This window comes from Numenius arquata, chromosome 17 (assembly GCF_964106895.1).
Source record: "Numenius arquata chromosome 17, bNumArq3.hap1.1, whole genome shotgun sequence".
NCBI classification, from domain to species: Eukaryota; Metazoa; Chordata; class Aves; order Charadriiformes; family Scolopacidae; genus Numenius; species Numenius arquata.
In genome coordinates, this window is record NC_133592.1 from 9,229,083 (window position 1) to 9,244,573 (window position 15,491).

The following is a 15,491-nucleotide window of genomic DNA, read 5'->3' on the forward strand; positions in this document are numbered from 1 at the left end:
ATTTCCTATGGGAAACTATTCCTTTGCATAATGAATCTCTGCTGGGGAGATCACTGCTTTTCCTATGGGCCCTCAGGGACTTCCAACAGGGCAAAGGAATTAGGAATTCTCCGTGTGATTGTGCCTGGGGGTCTGGCTGCCTGCGCTGGAGATGGGGGGCAGGCAGGCTGGCTGCCTGGGGTGTACCCTGCGTGGCTGAAGCACCCACATGGGATCACGACGGCATCCAGATAAACTGTGCCCACACAGACATAAAGGAAGGGACACATGAACACCAACATGACTGGAGCTGAAAATGATGTAATGAGTTTGGGAACAGCTTTCCTGGGGGGGGAAAGATGTGCAGCAGAAGTACCATCACATCTACATCACCTGGCCTCCTTCCTGACATCCTCAGTGCCCAAAATACACCCCAAACGGAACGCACCGTGGGAGGGGGAAAGCAGAAAGCGCCCACACACCCCCCTGCTGCCCTCCCTGAGTGGGCAGGAGGCCATGCACGTGGCGTCTCTGATCAGGCAGTGTCTCCAAGATGGGACGCGATCATCTCCTCCTCACATGCTCCCGCTCCTTCGTTCCAAGTCACTGGCGCTGCAGGTTTCCATTTTTCCAGATTATCTCATTTTTGGCACCTGACTGCACGGACTGGGACTGCGTTTCCCACTCAATCCCTCCATTTGGTATCTCGGGCTGTAGGCGCTTTCCCGTTAAAAATAACAACAACAACAACAACAAAAAAAAAGACTACCCGTAATCTAGCCCAAATGTGTCAGCTGGTTTTAAGGAAATGTTTCCCTACAGCTTTAATCTCTTTGTACAGTTAAATTGTGGTGCAGCTCGGGGAGCTGGAAATGATTACTCACTGCGTCTCCGCTCAGCCTTGGCCTCTTCATTGCGGGGAGCGTCGCCGTGTTAATTGTCGTCCAAATCCCTCTAACCCTCAGCTCCAGCAAGCCAGCCCAGCCCCATACTCGGCATCCCCCTTGCAGGACAGCACAGAAGAAAAGTCGCCCCAAAGTTCGGGTGGCTTTGCTTCTCCATCCCTGGTGTCCACGGCAGGACGGAGGCTTGAGGCTGGCTGGGGGGGGGGGGGGCACTGGGCTGCGGCCCCCACAGTGGCTTCCCCAGCACACAGCAATGTGTCCCTGGTTTTCAGATACAGCCTTCGCAAGGAGCTCAGAAGATCTGACAGTTTTCTTTTACTGTATTTTTAATTTTTTTAAATTTTAATTCAACTCTACGGGAGCCTCTAAAATAGCGAGTTCTAAAGAAAAGGCTGTCCATAGGGGCCCAAGGCTGGAAAAAAGAATGAAAAAGTTGAATTGCCTCACTCTCCCACTGTCATCCTGCTTGTTCTACAGCAAAACAGGAGGAGGGACCCTGCTGCTTTTTATGAGGTGCCTGGCACACGTGGCTGTCCCAAAGGGTGGCATCAGACAGCAATGGGACAAAGATCCCAAAACAGCTGAAAGCTCAGAGATGGTTCAGACCATTTTGCACATCACCGTGGTAGGACACGGCTACTGCAGAGGAAGGTCAAGTCCCAGTTTTAGGTGAACGTTCCCATTGTTCCTATTGTGCCAAACTCCAGAGCATCCTTGCAAGAAAGGACAACAGGGGAGAAGAACTGTGGCCCAACCAGTTGCCAAGAGCAGGAAAACAGAGGGCAGGAGCAGGCAGCAGAGCCGCGGTGGAGAGAGCCTGCCTTGCTGGCAGCGTGCCGTCCCCAGGGCCCTGGGCAACATGACCACAGCAGCTTGTGTGGAGACAAAAAGGATCATCAGATCAAACCAGCTTTCACTTCTCATCTGGGATTGCTTCTAATCCATCACCTGAGATCCCAGTACTGAGCCTTCACCACAAGTACAAACAGGTTCAGATTTGGGGAGAACAAAGTATTGAACTTATGTGGAAAAACTAACTTTTCTGGGACGAACAATGTCTTCCCTCCCACTCCTGACCACCACTGGGTTGCAAGGCATGAAGAACAATCGAAGAACAAAATGTTCAACCACACATGCACAACACCAGTGTCGGCAACGGGGGGCACCAGTGGAAGGGGATGCTGAGGCAGGAGGATGTGGCAGGATTAGTCACGATGGACTCAATGCCGCTCTTAATTTGGATATTAAGATTTGTGAGTCCTACACATTTAAGACAGCCTCCTGCAGTGTCCGAGGCTGCGAGTTCAGAAACAGCACTTCCCCTCACCTTTTATATTTAATGTTGATTTTTAATTGCTTGTGCCTCTTTCTGCCCTTTGCATATTCTACCTTTGCCTACACCCACTGCACAACCCTGCTCAGATTTCTCTGCACAACTGACTATAGCATTCCACGTTGCCTGGTCATTCCATCCCATCCCATCTCCTTGTCCCAGCTGGGAAGCACCAGCCACCTTAGGGACACGAAGTCCAGCTTTGCCCAGGATGCTGATGCAGCGGTACATCACACCCATGATGTGCATCCATGTCCCACCTCCCTATCACCAATGGCCCAACTCAACCTTAAACATGCAGGAGAGTATAAGAAGGACTCAGAGAGGGAGAATAGGGATAGGGAGGAGTATTTCTTGCTCTTCTGCCCCATGAAGACACCTCCTGCCCTCCTCCCACCTTGAGAACCACGGCTCCAGAGCGGGCTCAGCCCACGCCACCAGCCACACCGCCCTAATGAAGTTCAGCGCTATAATTACTCCTTTCCTTTGTGGTTTGCGCTGAATTGCTGAGCTCTCGGTGATTGCCTTTCTCCTCCAACCGGCCCCTTCCTGCACAACACGCTCTCCTGCATACCTTTGGCAGCGGGACGAGGGGTTAATGGCAAGGCAGCTGAGCCCCAGCAGCTGGGAGAAAGCAAGCCCCAGCACAGGGCTGATGGCAGCTGGAGGCAGCTGCCTCCATCTCCTGCTCAGCTGTTGGCACTGGAGAGCCACCAGGCAACAGGATTGAGGGGTATCCAGTGCCATGGGAGTATCTCTTGGGCGCCCCAAACCCTGGGAGCAGCAAGAGGGAACAGGACTTCACACCGTATGTTTTCTCTGCTGCAGGCATCAGGGAGCCAACATTTTCACTTGGGGGCATGTGGTGGCACCAGAGGTGCATTGGACCTGGAGAGCACCAGCAACGTGCCTGCACATTGGTCACCCTCAGAGCTCCCTGAGGGTCCCTGTGCAGCCTCCCAAAAACTCCTCCATAGGCTTACACCAGTGACAAGGAGAGATGGCATCCACCCACCCAGCATCACCCCAGGGTGGGTGTTGTGGACCACGGGGAGGAGCATCCTGAAACAGGGTCCTGTGTGACAGTAGCCCAGGTCAACCTTGAGTCATGGCAATGGAGGAGGTTGGAGACAACTGGGAAGGGGACACAGGCTCTGGCAGCGACTCTGGGCTGTACATCCACGCTGACATAGAGGGAGAAGGAGCCAGAGCCCTCCCTACCCCCTCTACTTTGTCTCCTGGCTCTTCCTGGAGGCATTTAGCCTGAAAGCCCCTTTTGTACCAGTACCGAGGGCTGGCTGCTCTGCCAGGCAGCCCCCAGACAGCTGGGCTCTTGGGTAAAACTCATCCCCAGCAGCTGTCCTGGGCTTCTGGAGTCCTTTTTGATGCAAAGGGACCTCCCTCTCCCTCCCAGGCAGCTGGGGGATTCAGCAGCTAATATGGTCTTCTGCTCTTAAAGTGCCCAACCGTCTGTGGCTCAGAGCCTGGGAAGCTCAGAGAAGCCCAAACCCAGCACCACAAGGCCGAGCACCCACCCACAGGAGATGACAGGCCTCCTGGGCACCACACACATGGCGGCTGGGGACAGTAGGGAGCCCCAGGCTGACCCCATCACTGGGCTGGATCTTAGACCTCAGCCATGCCCAGCTGGAGATGGACCAACCCACTACATGCTGGAGGTGTTTGTCCATTCTTTAAAACACAGCTCAGAAAAGCCACACCTAAGCCATACACATGTACAGTGAGATAAACCCACTCAAGTCTTATGGCTTCGGCATCAGCTCCACCATTGACTCCTGATTTGATTTTAGATCATGCACACACACTGAAAGCCAGCCTCTTCGCAGACCCCGTTACTGCCCTGTGACCAGGGAGAGGAGATGGAACAGGGGACCATCCCACGGTGGGGCAAGACAAGGGCACGTGGTCCAGCTCCAGGGCCAGGTACAGACCTCCCAGGTCCTTGCTCGGCTACCGCACACCATCCCACAACCCCCAAAGAGAGACACAGGGTGGGGTGGGGAGGTGGTGCCCTCCATCCTACAGCTGCATCCCTTGCAGGAGAGAGCTCGTGGGTGATGGGGAACAGAAAAATAATTAAAAGGCCAGAAGAGAGGAAAAAAAAATATCTCCAAAACATCAGGGAGAATAAATGACAGCTGGCGGGGGAGGGAAGCTGGCTTTAATACGGGATTAATTGAAAACAAGATAGAGCTAATATAAGCCAGGGCTCCAGTTTAATAGTGGCTCTGGTCCATAATGTTATTACTTTGGTTCCAAGGCCAAAAAAACCCTGACTCCTGCTAATGAAGAGGCGGTTTCTGCCCCACAACCATGAGCAACAACACTAAACAACAAGCCATCACAACAATGCTTCCACAGCCACCGCCTCTCCAGCACCTCAGAGGCTTTTCTAGATGCTGCACAGGCGGGTGGCTCCACACACAGGGCCCGAGCCAGCAGAAGTGTCATTTTCTGCAAGCACGCAGGCTTTTGGCATTATCTTTTTAATTTCCTTATAGACTTGATAGTCGTTTTTATTCAAACTGACAGCTCTCTCAGCCAAGATAAGCCCAAGAGTAACAGCCACGTATGTAGACATATCTGAGCACAGACCCAAGACCAGCATCACCACCAGAGCTGAAAGAGCAGAACGCAATACTTGGCAACCCCACAGCAGGGGACAAAGATACCAGCCAGCGTTTCACCCCGGCAGCTCTACTCACCTTCTTCTCTCTTTGGTGGGCTCTCCATCAGCACTGGCGGTGGCTTTGGCTCTGCCTGGAGAGGCTGGGGGGCCACGGGAGGCTCCGAGCTCTCTGCCTGCCGTGCCGGTGGGGCTGGGACCTCAGCAGCCTTCGCTACCTGAATTTCCACGCGCTTGGTGGCCGTGTCGGGCACAGGAGCATTGGCCGTCTCAGCTCTTCGCTGGGGCATCTCGGGGATCTTTGATGCTGGTGCCTCCACCCTCCGGAGACCTGGCTCCTGGGGCTTGCCAAGGGTGATCTCAGTCCTCCGTGGGGTGGGCTCGGGGGGTTTATGCCCCAGCACATCTGCTCTTTTGAGGCCAAACCTCGACAGCCCTGAGGTGGAGTTCTCCACCTGCTTGGATGAGATGTCAATGGAGATTTCTGTTCTTCTGGACACTGGCTCGGCCAGTTTGGGTCCAGAGAGCTCCACTCTCCTCAGAGAGGGCTTGGGTGATCTTTGGCTCATGGGGTCCGCATGTCGGGCAGATGGCTCCGAATTCCTGGCGCCGAGTTCCTGAAACTTCTGTGTGGAGCTGGACACGGTGGACCTGAGTAGGGTGTTCGGGGTCCGTCTTTGTGGGGTGGAGGAATTTGAAGACTGATCTACCTCCTCAACCTCAAAAGATCTTTTCAGAGCTGGAAAACATGGAAAGGAGTTCAGAATTTAGTTATCATCCACCTAGGATGTTAGTTATCATCCACCAAGAGATGCCTACAGATGCTGCCCGAAGCTCATAACCCCACTCCTGAGGGTGAGGGTTCATAACCCAACTTAATGCAGGTGGGGACTGAGGACCAGGCTCTGCCTCCTCAAGAAAGTTACAAACCCCATAACAAAGCAGGAACAAGAGCCAGAAAATTCAACCTCAGAGCAGAAACTACCCCCGTGCTGCCCTCTATGCCCCCTGCACCCTACACATGCTCAGAGGGGAGCAGGGGGCCCCATGGCAGCACGGCAGAGCGGAGCAGGGCACAGGACTCGAGGGCAACCAGCGATCCAGCTCCCAACACCTCCCCTCTCACATCCGAAGGATGCACAGATAAACACAGGCTTCCCGATGAGCGCTGCCAGCAAAATCCAAGTTGGGAACAGGAAAACAATCCCAGAAGAGCATCAAACTCATATAAATCCAGCAACAAAACCAAGGGTGGCAGCCAAAGAAGTTCATATCCTTAAAAACCAATCCTAGAGATCACCCGAGCCAAAGACCGAAGTGCTTTGAAAACACTGACACGAGACCCTGATGCAAGGAAGGAGCCAATCAGGAAGGACAGCCTAAAATCTAAGCATCATCATCCCTATTTTACCAATGGGGAAGTTAGGAGGCAAAGAGAGACGGATGCAACATCAGATTGGATGTTCTGATTTACGCTTGAAGAGGCGGCAGCCCTGCCTTCGCTGTGCCCCAGCACCGTGCAGGATCCACCCCACACTCTCAGCTGCAGTCGAGCAGATGCACAGGTCACCCTGCACAGCGGAGTGGCACTCACAGGAGCGCCCATCCTTCGGCTCTGCCTGTCATATGGGTCCCCCTCAGCACGCAAAGCTACGTAAGAAAGAAACCCCCAACCCTGCCCCGAGCCAGAAGCGTGGAAGGAAACCTGATGGATGCTGGTGTCAGACCCTCAGCTCAGGGGCACAAATCATCACCGAAGGAAGCCTCCATCCGCAGAGTGATGCTTCTATCCCAGCCATACACGTGAAGGTCAGAAGCTGCCTGCCCATGTCCTGGCTCTCGCCTGGACATCCACATGTTCCCCACACAGCCCTTCCCACTCCTCTCTAGCCAGGCCTCTTGAAAGAAGCAGAGGCCCTTAAGCCCAGGAGACCCCCTGCCCCATGCGGGCTGAACTTCACAGGAAGGGGAGAGAAGCACTGCTGGATCCCATCCAAATGCCACAGGCTGCCCATACACCCTGTGCCCCCCAGCACCTAGGCAGGCACAGGGTCAGGGCAGGATGAGACACAACCCTGGGGTCCCAAAGCAGTCCCCACGAAGCGAAGCTGAGCCAGCATGGTGACAGCCTCAGTATGATGACAGCCATGCTGCCAACGACCGGCACAAGCATCAGTAACGAGACCACCATCCTTTACATCAACAGGATATATCACCGAGATTTAGCCTTTAAAAACCTGGGCTTGAGGTCACACAGGACGCCAGGAGCTGGAGGGAGAGACTGGAGCACAGCCTTCCCTGGTCCCAGGATGTCCACCCACCCCTGGCCACTCCTGAGGTGGAGCTGGAGAAGAGCCACCATGCGGGAAGCACCTGCTCTGCTCCACGGGGCTGCTCCAACTCGCGCTGTGCAGGGCCAGGGGGTCTGGGGACCTGGGGACACTTCGTCCCTCGGACACGTCCATTCGCTGGAGAGGAGCCAGCTGGCTGGGCTGGGTCCAGCTGGTGGGATGGGGGGACATCCATGTGGCAGCTGCCCTGGCTCTCCTCCACCAGCAGATTGCAAACGCAGCTGCTGATACCCACCGTCCCCAGCTTCAGCCAGGGCAGGCAGCAGATGTGGCTGACACCATCCCGGGCAGCAGGGGCTGGGGACAGAGGTGGCCCCGTCCCATGGCAGCAGCTCCCAGGGGTCCCAAAGGAGATGGTGAGGGAAGTGAGACCCTCAGAACTGGGACTCGCATGTTGGAGAAGCCACGCAATGGGGAGGCACACAGGAGCTAGTGTTAGGATACAGGCTTTGGGCTGCTTTCCCTTTTTGGGGAAGAATACACAAAAACTGTTAAATACGAATAACAGGCTCCAAAACCAGCCATAACGGGCACTGCAGAGGCTGGAATCAGGACCCTCCCCAGGATGCTCCGTATTAGTGACCTGGCAAAAGCCCCTCCGTGCTCAGGGACAGATGGACACAGCACAGACACATACCCACATCTCCCAGTTGTGGTTCAGACCCCAGCATGGGAACTGCCGGGAAGCGACGGGTGCCCGCGATGGGCTCCCAGGGAGGGGGTCCTGGCTGGCGTGGGCAGGGAGGGACACATGGGGTGATCCACCCTCAGGGTTAACCTGATGGAAACAGCACCACGGCCACTTTATGGCTGCGAAGAGAGGAAAGCGCTGAAGAACAACACACAACATCCACCTTGCAAAACCCAGGAAGGGCCCCATGAAGGGCACTTAGTGACAAAATGGTCTGTCCTGCATCTCAAAAATATTCAGACATTGGTACAAGGAGGGAGGGAGGTGGTAACGAAAAATAAAGATGTTTTTCCTCTATTTTATCCGCTCTGCTTTCCGCATCCCACAGAGCCCTCCCAGCCATGTCACCACTGGCTTGCAGAGGCGAGATGCTCCCTGCGGCAATCTCTGCCCCGTGGTCTGTGCTCAGCACATCTCGTGCTCTGCAGGTCTGCGTCTAAGTCTCAGTTCCCAGCCCCCCCCGAATTAATCTAAAAAAAATCCCACACTTGAGAGTTGTTCCAATGTGTCCATAACTCTCAGGTCTCCAAAACTGAGCTGGAGCTCAGACTCTCCAGCACAGACTTTTCTATTGTTTTCCTTCTCCATCACACCCTTAATTCAGACACTAACATTTTAGCTATTTTTTTCCCCCAAATTCCAAGTTTAAAACAATGCACCAGTCAAGCCCACTTTGCATTTTTGCAGGAAAACAAAGGGAGCCAAAGGGACGACCCAACGGGGAGCCTTTCCCCGGCCTCGAGCAGAACCGGGCAGGGGAGAGCAGTGGAGGACGCAGCCCAGCCAGGTGCTCCCAGCTCCCTGGTGGATGGGATCTCAGTTTTGTCCACGTCAGGCTCTTAAACATGCTCGTCCCTCCTCCAGCCAGCCAGCTCAGCCTCTTCTTATTCTCTTCAACAAAGCAGCCTAATAACCTCATGACAGATGTGTCTGCAGGAATAGTTTGAAAGTAAATGCTCTCAAGGAACTCAATAGCAAAGGAAATGCCGGCGAGCATCTTTCCTTAATGAACATTCCCCTGGAAATTTCTCAACACCAAGAGGTTTGGGGATTTCTTTCTGACCTGATAATGAGCTTTGGATTCAAACAGCCCCACTGATCTCCAGGGTTCATTGCATGAATCACTTCCATCATCTCAGCTCCTTTGAGTCCTCCTGCCACTTGCTACTAAGGAAGTGGTGACATCAGTGACCAAGTGGTGGGTTATCGATGGCAGTGCCGGAGCTGCTGGGCATGGCCCTATCTTTTGACATCAAAACTCTTAAAGTGCCCCAAGCCAGGGAAAAACCTGCCCAACACCACCAGCATGGTTTTTCTGGACCACAGCCATCACCTGCGCTTGTTGAAGGGCTGGACTGAATACAACACCCATACATGGCTTTTCTCCAGGCCTTTCTGGGCCCTGCTGCAAAAAGGAGAAAAAGGTCAAAGCCCAAACACAAAGGGGTTCAAAAAGCCTAAGGAAGAGCTGCAAAACCATGATTACAGCCACGTGAGACCCAAGCCATCCAAATAAAGCCTCCCATGCTGGCACTGTGGCCCCAACAGGCAATAAGGGGGTACCGAGGGGCTGTGAAAGGAACCATCCAACCCAAGACAGGGTTGGAAATGGCTCAGCACAGTTTCTGACAGCAAATTCACATGGACTCCCAGGTCCCAGAGGCATTCCCTTCCCAATGGTGTCACCAATTTGCCTGGGGACAACCCAAGAGCTTTCCCTACCGGAGCTCTCTGCAGGGTGGGATTTCCATCTTGTGCCTCTGGTTGCACGGGGATTTTGGTACCCAGCTTGTCCTGCCAGCACATTTGGTCACTGCCCTGACCCCAGTGTGGCCCAGAGAAGGTCAAATATCCCATGCACAAGAAAGGAGAGGGACTGTGACCCACAGGGCTTGTGTTTCCACCTCTGAGACAGAAACCCACTGCCATGAGCGTGATTCTCAGGGTTGCCACCTCCAGTGACGCCGGCCCTCAGCTCCTCTGCTCTATATCGTCTCTCTCCTGCTCCTTGCACAGAGAAGAAAAAAGGACCTCAGGAAGCAAAACAACTCTCGAAAAAAGAGAAAAAGCTTAAAAATAGCCTGTCCTGCCCAGAGCCAAGAAAGGAAAGTAAACAGCCTCTGCTCCAGATGACCCTCCTCCCGCTTCCTGCAGGGAAGCTGGCGTATTCGTTACAACAACAGGAGCCGAAGGCAGGGCAGCGCTGCGGGGCCCCGCACCCCGCTCCCACCGCGCCATGCCGGGGTCCCACACCAGTCACGGCTAATGCTCCAGGTCCCCACAGAGCTCCAGATCCACATCTCCCTGATACCCTGGGCCAAGGTATCCCTGTCTGGAGCAGGGTCTGGGATGGTCACATTGCAGGGTTATCCCCACTGTATTTTCCAGGGGGTTTTTGGTGCTAGCAGGGCTTCCCCAGCCTCACCAGCAGCATCCGATCTGCTGGTGGGTGTGGGAGGCAGTTGGCAGGGAAAGAGGCGGAGGTGCCGAGAATCGCCCTTCCTCTTCTTCCTCTGGAGGTGCTTCTGCCACGGGGCGTGAGCACAAACCAGTGTAACCATCCACATGCGCTTCCTTTTAACCAATTCCAAACCAACTCGGGCAGCTCCAGCTCAATCTGCCATCACTGAAGGCAGCAGCTCCCCTCTCACAGCAGGGAAAGCCCAAAATCCCCTAAAATGAGATATCCAAGCCCTTCCTTTCAGATGCAACCCCCACCCCTGCCAATCTCTGCCTGCAACCATCCTCCCCGGGCTGGGAACCACTCACTGTGGTCCCCCTTTGGGAACCAGACTTTTGCAAAGCCCTCAAGGTAGCAGGGTTTGGTTCAGCATCACCGAGATGCAGCTCTGCTCCACAGGGACAGCCAGGCAAGGACCAGCTTTAAAAAACACCATTATTAATCCTGGCAGATGGGGAAGACATGGGCTTTCCAAGAAAAACCTGCTGCAGGCAGCTCTACCCGCTCCACACAACAGCAGCAGCTCCTGAAAACCCACAGTCTTGACCCAAAAGCGGTCCCTGCCAGCCAGGCGCTTTGGGGCAAAAAATGCACGCCTTCATCCCCACCTTGAACGCTCCCCAAGCAAGCATGGGGCCTAAAAAGCAGCAAAATATTTATGTGTCCTTCTATTTTGTGCCGTGGCGCTGGGGATGTCTGCTCGGCACAGCCGCTGCGTCCTCCCGGTCACCCCACGGCCAGGCACAAGCAGGTCACACGCCACCAGTTAAAGCTGCTCTTTAGGGATCTTGCAGATTGGGAGGAGGGGGCAGAGGTCTGGTTCAAATCCCAGTAGCTCATACAACAGCCAAGATTTTTCCGGAGAAGTCACAAGCCAGCAGCAGGGCCGACCGAGGCCTTGTATCTACACGCTCCTCTCCCAGAAGATGAGTCCCTCCTTGGGGGTCCCAGCCAAGCCAAGGGTGCCCAGATGCCATGAAGGGCTGTGGCTCCTGCCCAAGGGCTCCACGTGTCCCGGTGGGAAGCACCGGGGTTACACTGTGGCTCATCCCACTCCAGGCACCCCGTGGGACCCAGGGTGGGTCAATGAGGGACCATCTGCTCCTTCTTTCTTCCCTTTTTAAATAGAATACCCCAACTAACAGTCGAGGGGATGCTTTGTACAAGGAAACCTCTATGCACAGAGCTCCGGGAGGAGACCAAAATAAACAGCAAGGGAGGCTGGCTCCTCCGGGACCCGCTTCACAACCGGAGCCTTGGGCTCTGCCGCGGCTGCAGCGCCCAAGTGTTTCCCATTAAACATCCTCTGCCCCTCAAGTGGTTTCTGTAACCCAGGGCTTACATTTGCTTGCTTGCTTGCTTAAGCACAGAAAGCTTTTCTTGGGTTTTTCAACACATAAGAGCCTTATGGGACTAGGGCAGCCAGGCGCCCCGTTATTTCACACGATACAATGGTACCGTTTCAGCGTGCTGACTTTCTCTAAACTGCTACCAGATGGTCACCTCCTGTTCCCGGGGAGGAAACGGCGGGGGGAGGCTGCAGGTCTCATCTTTCAAGGAGCCCTTGGAAACCCAACACAGCATTAACCGCTCACAGCCCTTAAAGCTTCCCAGACCCCTGTCACCAGGCAGCAGGATGCTCATGGTGGTTTTCTGGCCCAACTCAAGTGCAATGAGCATGTTTGCCCATGTTACCACGGGGCCACCTGGGTTTGGTTTATCTGAACCCACCATCCATGGTGCCGTTGAATAGCTGCTGCCATCCGTAACAGAGGTGGATGCATTTTAGTGAACTAAAGGCTCAGTTATAGGGACAAGAAGAGTGTTCTTCATGTATCTATAGGGTGTATAGACACTGTATGCTAAACCTAAAGGTCCCACAGCAGCAGGAGAAGGGAGCTGCATCCTTGCCGCAGGGTCAGTGCAGGACATCTCTATCCCATCCTCAACAACAAGGTGGTCCCAAGTGCATTGAGTCCCTCTGTGGGGTCAAAAACCTGGGGCTGAGATGGAGAGTTCACTGGCAGGGCAGGCAGCAAGTGATGCTACACACGCTGGTGGGGCTTTGCGAGTACACAAACAGCTTCAAAACAGCCCAAGAAATTCAGATCCCCTCTTACAGCTGGAGAGATGAAGGCAGGAAACTTTAAAAGCACCTTTCCTGAAGCTACCAGTCATCCAACGTAAGAGAAAAGTCAGGGTTGCTGGATCCCCTCCCTGTGTTTGCGCCAGGAAGTTTCACACATTTCTTTTACCAATAAACCAAACTTGTTGCAATACATACATATAAATACATATAGATAAATATAACACAATCTGCTGTTGTAGCAGGAGTCTGATGCCATCCTGGGTCAGGTTATGAATGGTTTATGCACAAATAAATCCTTTTTCTGACTTTACAAACAGCATTCAAAGGAAGTTCCAATAGGTTGCATGGTCTGACACAAATCACGAGTAGAAGATAACGCTGGCAACGTGCTGTCAACATGCAATGCCTTCCTGAACAGTGCAAACAGTTCCAAGAACTGAGTTATAGAAGAAATTTGGGGATAAATGCAAGTTCAGGACTCTAACATTAACCAAAGCTTTTCAAGCAGCATTTCACTGACACGCAGTAAGCTAGGAAGACAGACACAGCAAACCCCTCATTTACCAGAAATGAAAACGCAAAAGCGAAGTTGGGACTAAGAATAGAAAACCATAAAATCCACACTCAGATTAATTCAAAATCCCAGCTTCTCACTCCTTATAATGCAGTTCTAGAAAGGTTTTAGCTTTGATTCTCCATTACACTTTGGTTTATATAACCACTGACCCTCAGCAAAACGCTTCCAGATCAGACCAGTATATTTTACATCCCTTATATTAATTTCATACTTGTACAGAAAATTGCATAAAATACAGGGTATCCAGCCCAGCAGATTGCATTACTGTCTCTCTGCAGCTTTTGCCTTCGGTCTGTGCTCCAGTTTCCTTTCAGAAGGGGAGGAGGAAGGAGAGAAATAAATCTTCTCTGTGCCTCCCAGGGGACTACAGATTTGATTTGGTTCACTAATATTTCTAAAACCCCTTAAAATGATTACCCAGAAGGCAAAAGTATGATGCAGATGGTCTTGCAGATCCCGCACTGCCCTGTGTTACCAGCTTCGGGGCTGGGTTGGTGGGTGCCAGAGCTGGAAGGGGTGAAGAGCAAATGCAGCACCTCCACACAGGGTGTAGGAAGCCATAAGCACCCAGACACCAGCCCCATGAGTCACGACTCCCAGCATCCATGCAGGGCACCTCGAGAGTGACTCACGTAGGTGACCAGTCTTGGTGATTGGGGACTAGTTGATGAAATCATTAAGTGATTAAGTCTCAGCTTGAGGAGATGCTCTGATAGGTGGGGTTGCAACATACTGGTTAAAAAGCTACAGAAAAGGGTAAATTAGTAAAAATGGCTGAAGGAGGGAGCTGGGAGCCATTCAGGCCCACAGTGCTGCCTGTGCTGCCCGCTAGCCCTGCCTGTGCCACCCGCTGATTGCTGGTGCCACTGCAGTGAGCTCTGCGTCCCTGTTGGAGGGGACACCCAGCACTGCAATGCGAGCAGTTGTCCAAACGTCCTAAAGGCTGGCAGAGACTCCCAGACCACCCCTCCTTTCTCCTCCCTGGCAAACTGAGCATGCTTTAAAAAAAAATAAAATATAAAAATCCACCCTTTCCACATTTCCCCATATTTGCACTTCCAGTAACCAGATGAAAGAAATACTGAAGTCCCAACCCCAGTCCTCACCACACTCCTTCCCTCCCAAACCAGTCCAGCAGAGCAGTGCCAGCATGATGCTGTGTGCCAGTGCCCTCACCACTAACCCCTGCCATGACTCCCAGTGCTGGGACAAGCTGGAGAGCACCCAACCCACCAGCAGCAAGGGGCTGCACAATTTTGTGATGCTTACTCAAGGTGCTACCTCTACTGAGGGAGGATAGTGGCACAGAGCAATGTGGTCATGGTGTCCCCTGCCCTGCAATCCGTGGGACGTCATTGGTGGCAACACCCCAACTTGCCCTAGCTTGGGTGCCAGCAACAGGGCATCCGCTGCAGTGCTGGGAGGACGCTGGGGGACAGACTGCCCTGACACCCATGACGTATCACCTTTTAGCATGCAAACCAGCCAAGAGCCAGCTTGGACAGGCTCTCCACCTAGGTCAACACTCTGAAGGTGTCCCCAGGAGCCCCAAGTGCTGAGCTCCGTCCAGCAACCTCATAAAAGCAATCAGGGTAAAAGCCTGAGTCACAGCCATCAGGAGATAAGAGCTCTCATTAATCTGGAGGCAGCTTTTCAGAATAAGTTGAAGGTAACAATAAACCCCTTCATTTCCCAAGGGAAAACCTACTCCTCACCAGCACTATTTGAGCATCAGGGACAGGAGGGTGGAGGGCTCTCCTGCACCCGCACAGCAGTGGATACAAACTGGTGATGCCTCCATGAGTAAAGCAGAGGGGGGAGAGGTCCAAATGACATCCTGCAGGGATGAAATGAGAGGTGGCCAGGACACAACTTTAGCTCCATGCTGAAGGGCATGAGAGCCCACAAAGAGCTCTCCTGATGGACACTGACGCCCACCAAACAGGCACATCCCCATCAGGAACCTGACTCGGACCCATCGACTCATTTTACAGCCTTCAAACAAGCTTAACCAGGATTTAGGGTCACTTGACTTGTTACTTCCATGTTCCACCTCTAAAGACCAGGAAGGTGCCAGAGCTCACTTCAGCAGCAGGGAGGGAAGGAAAGAGGGAGGGAGGGAAGGAGGGAGAGGGAAAGTGCCTGCATAATGGTCCTCCAGAAAGACATTGCCTTAAATATCAAATATCAGAGTTAGAAACACGAATATCTGGAGTGATTATGGGCTCTGAAGTCTCCATTATTGCCTTTGGATTTATGACAAGTCCCAGTCCAGGCTTTTGCGGCTGCTGTCTGGGTCCTGGCTCCTGGGAAAATGGGCTGAGCAGCTCCCTGCAAGGAAGGGCTGCAAAACAGAAAATAAACCAGCATCCAGACAGTGTGGCCACAGGACTCCCAGAGGTGCGAGGACTCTCACTTAGCAGCAGGTCTGCTGGCATGCACTGGCCAAGAGATGTAG

At 53.3% G+C, this 15,491-nt stretch overlaps 1 protein-coding gene across 2 annotated transcripts in view; it reads right to left on the reverse strand.

Moving 5' to 3' along the window:
* SEPTIN9 (septin 9) overlaps nt 1-15,491 on the reverse strand; it is a 101,118-nt gene that overhangs the window by 51,919 nt on the left and 33,708 nt on the right. For both annotated transcript variants that reach the window (XM_074160157.1, XM_074160156.1), the window contains exon 2: nt 4,944-5,603. In XM_074160157.1, coding sequence (XP_074016258.1) covers nt 4,944-5,603 — 660 coding nt within the window. The remainder of the gene's footprint in view (nt 1-4,943; nt 5,604-15,491) is intronic.